This window comes from Osmerus mordax, chromosome 7, assembly GCF_038355195.1.
Source record: "Osmerus mordax isolate fOsmMor3 chromosome 7, fOsmMor3.pri, whole genome shotgun sequence".
In the NCBI taxonomy this organism is placed as follows: Eukaryota; Metazoa; Chordata; class Actinopteri; order Osmeriformes; family Osmeridae; genus Osmerus; species Osmerus mordax.
The window spans coordinates 13,248,083-13,253,452 of NC_090056.1; the positions used below are offsets into that span (position 1 = coordinate 13,248,083).

Sequence of the window (5,370 nt, forward strand, 5' to 3'; positions counted from 1 at the left end):
CGTTACTCAGAGCAGCTCTTTGAAGACAGAGATTGTGTGTTTGTGAGTGTGTGTGAGTGTGTGTGTGGGTGTGTGAGGGTGTGAGAATGTGTGTGGGTGTGTGTTCGTGTGTGTGTGTGTGTGTGGGTGTGAGAGTGTGTCAGAAACTGCTTGGAAAGAAAGACTGGTCCTGTATAGCGTTTAGGAGACCTACAGTGTCCTCAGCCCTCTAGAAGACCCTCAGTAAACCAAGGCTGACAACATAAAGGAATATAAAACCACATATTATATATAGCAGTGAGAATGTAGTCTATATATTCAGATATGGGATATAGTCACCCAACCAATATATATGTGTGTGTGTGTGTGTGTGTGTGCGCGTGAGTGCATGCGTGTGTGTGTGTGTATGTGTGTAAGAGAGAGAAAGAGGGAGAGACATAAAGTCTGTAATGAGGGTTCTTCAGCATTGAAAAGAGGAGTTATACTGCCTCCCTGAAATCCCACTCTGCCACTGCAGCCTCCTGACTCCCATGCTTGGTGCCAAATGGACTGACACCTTTACATGGTGCCTAGGCCTAGGTAACCATGGCAACAGTGAGCTGCAGCCCAGCCTGAATGTTATCTATTATTTGTTGTTCTGTTGACACGTTGACTGCCTCTCACTGTCTGTCTGTCATTTACTTTCACATTGATAATAATAAGAAGAAGGTAAATATAATAATACTGAGAGTACTTCATGTACCGGCGATGATTTGAGCTAGCACACACCTCAGACATTTGACAATGTCAAATGCAATCCATGTGGAATCATTAAAAATGGTACGATATTTTAGTGACACTGTCTTAAAGCAAACAGCAGTATTCCCACATTTGGGTTATAATGTGTAGAATATTTGTATGCATTCCAGAACCTTGAACTACAACATCTGTAGAAAATATCTGTTTAAACATACAAACATTAACACTACCTGTATGAACAAACCTGGATACCTGTCTACACTGTAAGCTGAGATGCCTTCCAAAGACCTTTGGTTTCAGACCAGCTGTTCTTGCTTGAGAATCCTGCCACCTGCTGGTTATTGTTTTATTTGTACTGAGCATTAGAATTACTGCTGGAGCTAACAATGTAAATACTGCAGCTGGCACCTCTCATGCTTTAACGTTGCATGTCATAGTACAACTACGTTGTCCGGTGACTCCACCACCTGCATGGTCCAGAAATAAGGCAGAACAATGGTAAAGACCTGGTGGTTGAAACTGTATTTTGCTCAAAATAAAACGTTTTGTTATGAAAGGACATTAATCGAGGACGAAGCTTTCTACTGGGAAAGCTAAAAATGCACAATGTTCTAATTAATAATCTTTGGGGCAATTTACAGTAGCCCAATTGAAACTCAAAATGATGGTGTACGGTGGAGTGTTAACCACAAGATGGCAGTCTCGTCTTTCTGAATTTTGCTGAATATGCCGAAAACATTTTTATGTCTATATTCGAGGAGATAGCACTCAGGGGTAGGTCTTTAATGAACTACTACCATACAGACTGTGTCTTGTTTATTTATTTGTGACAGATGATAGGCTCATGATAGGCTGATGAAAGGCTGATAGCAACTCGACTGCTTGACCCATCGACTATCCACTGGCAGGCCTACATGACGCCGCGCAGCCACAAAACAGCAACCCAAAGGATTGGGGCACACTCCAAATATATGTTGTATGTGAGTTAACCTATGCAGATGGTGGTGAAGTCGGTAGGCTGTAGATAGTAGATTTAATGAACTAATTAAATAGGCCTAATTTATGAGGTAAGAAATGGTGAAACCATTTATAAAACCCCATCTAACTAGTTCAGGCTGAGTGTGTGCTCAATCTGGGTCTGTTAACCTCTGAGAATTTGGTACTGAAACTGCTAATGTGCGTGGTGAACCGTGCCTTGAGCCCCGGTTCTTTCGCTAAACCCTGTTTCTGGGGTCCTTCCAGGCAACGCACTTACAGTTTTTCACAATTGCTAAAACACATTTCTTGAAACAGTCACCCATTTTCTCAAAACTGTAAACACAAAACCTCATCTTCAAGCACTATTTACAAAACCTCTGAATCCTCTTGCAAAATGAAACTTTCGCCTCAAAACAGTTTTACCTGTGCTCAAAATCAAACTTTCGCCTCAAAACAGATTTACCTGTGCTCAAAATGAAACACTGCTCTCAAATCATAAACAAAGTGATCAAAATTATATACACAAAAAAATGCTAATTACATTTTTACGAAATCTCAAAACAAATTTCATATTTATCCGTCATTGTCTTTTGATGAACGACAACATGTTCTATCATAGTAGCTCAAAATGTATCAGAAATTACTGCTCTGCTTTGCTCTTTGCAATTTTTTTGTTCTTTCTCCTCCTTGTACCCCTATACAGTAGTGTACCATGCATCTCACTACTCACAACTCACTCTTGTTCTTTGTTGATATGAACCTGCAACCAGTCAAAATCTATTGAGCAGTCAGTACTGTTACTGTAACAAATGGAAATCACAATGTTCAGGGCCATACAATTTGTTCATTGTACAGTATACAGCCTACAATGCACTGTACTACAGTATACAATACTACAGTAAAAGGGACAAAATCAAAGGAGTAAACATGTGATCAATGTGCTTCTTCTTGTCTTTGGGCTGGGTCAGGCCAGTGCACTTCGTCGACATCACAAGCAATATTTTCCCACCTTAAACAACCTGTTTGCTCTCTGAACTGGCTTATATTGGTTGTGTCACATCATTTGAAACAAGTGAAATCAATTTTGAGTGGTTGTGTTTTGTCAATGACATGTTTTCTCTATTTGTATTTGATTGTTGCCATTTATGTTTACCAGTATGGATGACATGTGCATTACAGTGCAGAATGTGTTTTGAGAATGAGAATGTGTTTAGAGTTTTGCTGAAAAGTCTATGTGAGATCTGCAAATTGTGTTTTACCATGTGAAATGGTTTAGGTATTGACAACAGACTGCACAATTAGCTACATGAGTTCAGGCAACTGAGAACTTTGTTCAGCCAATGGGTTTTAGTGTTTTAGCAATTGAGAAAAACTGTATTATCACCCGTCTCTCTCTCTCTCCCTTTCTCTCCCTCTCTATCTCACATCACACTTTCTAAACACAGTGCTGTTCCTGGTGCTGAAGTGGTTAAATAATATCACTATTTGCATGGCAAGTTTGCAGATTTTTATCAAAAGTTATTCTACATGCCTTTAGAGTGTTTGGCTTTTTTGTTACTAATCTATATATATTGACATGTGTTAGAGCTATAAGGATATATCATATCCTTTTCTGTATAAACATATTAGAGCTGTTTGCACGTGTTGTAGGCTACATAAAAACCATATAGGTCTTTGCCTATCTGAGAGGATCTCCTCCTGGGACAAATGAACGCAAGAGATGATGGTTACAGTAGACAGAAGAATATAGCAATTTGAAGCCTATAAGATCTGCGAATTGACGAGACTGGGATTTTAGTGAGAGACAGTAAGCCTACTTACAATTTTTGTTTCAGAGGAACATCTAAAAGGGGAGTCTTACCTATACGTCTATTCGTATGCTACAGTATAAATATACTTTAACCGCTCTCACAAAAAGCTTATATATTTTCACAAGAGTGGCACAGACACAAACCTTCAAGTCTGTATTCAGTGGTATGCTCAGCGAAAATATGGACATTTGGCTTTTTGGTTGCAGTTATCATGATTGAAATTAGGGCCATGCCGGTGTACTAACCGAGTAATTAAAACGCCCCCCTGATTGGACAGAGAGATAATCCCGACGGGCCTCGCGCTACTACTAACGCGCGAGTGAAAGAGAGCGAGAGTCACAATCTGCCCAGGGCGAGGGCAAGACGCATGCGAGGAAACGACAAGAAGACAAGCGTTCTAGTCTCGTCTACGCGTTTTCGCGTCGCTTAGCTCTACACAATTACAGAAGTGCTCTTAAACGTTAATACGCGGAGGGGAATCGTTTACAAGAGTACAGAGGGGGTACAAGTGGTCAACTCTGTCAGACTCATGACTCTTATTTGAAAAAGAGCCGCAGTGAGTTGAAGAAAGAGTGCGTTGAAAGTGAAAGCGCTTTGAAAAGCAGGACTCGAAGAACTTGTGAGTAGGCTACTTTTCTCCGCAAAGAGGGAAAGACAAACGGATAGATTCATACCTGCATTAAATTCCCATTTCAAAGTGTTTAGTTGTTAAGTAGAAATATGAATGCTGGGGAAGAGAACCTGCTGAAGTCTATCAGCAATGACACACTATTGGACCTAACTCAGCGCTATGGCCAGTCAGCCTTCGGGTTTGGTGCTGGCCATGGTCCTGGAGCTCCTGGGCGCTATCCCCTCACACCCGCCGCCGATTTCCTCTCGGGTCAGACCACCAAATCGAATGAAAGCGGCGGGGAGCAGACAAGTGAAGACGACGACAGTTTTGACACTCTAGAGTCCCGGAAGAGGGGCTCGGGGTTCGACGATGACAAGCACGGGGGTCCACTTGCCAAGAAACCCAAAGAGCAGCGGTCTTTGCGTCTTAGTATCAACGCTCGGGAGAGGAGAAGAATGCACGACCTCAACGACGCGCTAGACGGCCTGCGCTCTGTTATCCCGTATGCTCACAGCCCATCGGTGAGAAAACTCTCCAAAATCGCCACTCTCCTCCTAGCCAAGAACTATATTCTCATGCAGGCTCAAGCCCTGGAGGAAATGAGGCGGCTGGTGGCGTATTTGAACCAGGGACAGACCATAACCTCGCCAATCCCCACTGCGCTGGCACCCTTTGGACAGGCGGCCGTTTACCCGTTCTCAGGCTCGACACTTGCCACCTGCGCCGAGAAGTGCACCACATACTCTGGAACACCTTCGAGTCTTTTCAAACACTGCAACGACAAGCCTTGATTTAATTTTTCTGTTTCTGAACTTTACCTTCTGCATCCATGTTGGCCTCTCACCCTCTCTATAGGTTACTTTTTAAAAACACCGAGAGGGCTTGGGGACCTTGTCCTATGCGTAATCCTAAACTATGTTTAAATAATTACTGCAATGTTTCATCCAGATTTAACAAATAGCTTATATGGAAAATAAAACCAGTGTTTACTAAAGCTTAGGATAATTTATGACAAATCGCCGTTTAACCTGTTGTGTTTCTTTTCAACCCTAAAATAAACCAGCTGTTGGGCTACTGTAACTGACATATTTGAATTATTGTCCAGACTCCTGTGATTAAGGTTTAGAATGTTAATCATTTCATTTTCTTGTTAACTATGCAACATGGTACAGCAAAACAGAAACTAACTGAAGAGTTGACAAGGATGTGACAGCAACTAAAAGTTTGTTTGTTTTGCAGCATTGTCGATTA

General features: G+C 41.7%; 1 protein-coding gene across 1 annotated transcript; it reads left to right on the top strand.

Moving 5' to 3' along the window:
• The first annotated feature begins 4,226 nt into the window (after positions 1 to 4,226).
• Positions 4,227 to 4,910, top strand: LOC136946417 (class E basic helix-loop-helix protein 23-like). The gene has a single exon (XM_067240745.1). It carries the CDS (start codon positions 4,227 to 4,229, stop codon positions 4,908 to 4,910), a length of 684 nt encoding a protein of 227 aa, XP_067096846.1.
• Positions 4,911 to 5,370: the final 460 nt, after the last annotated feature.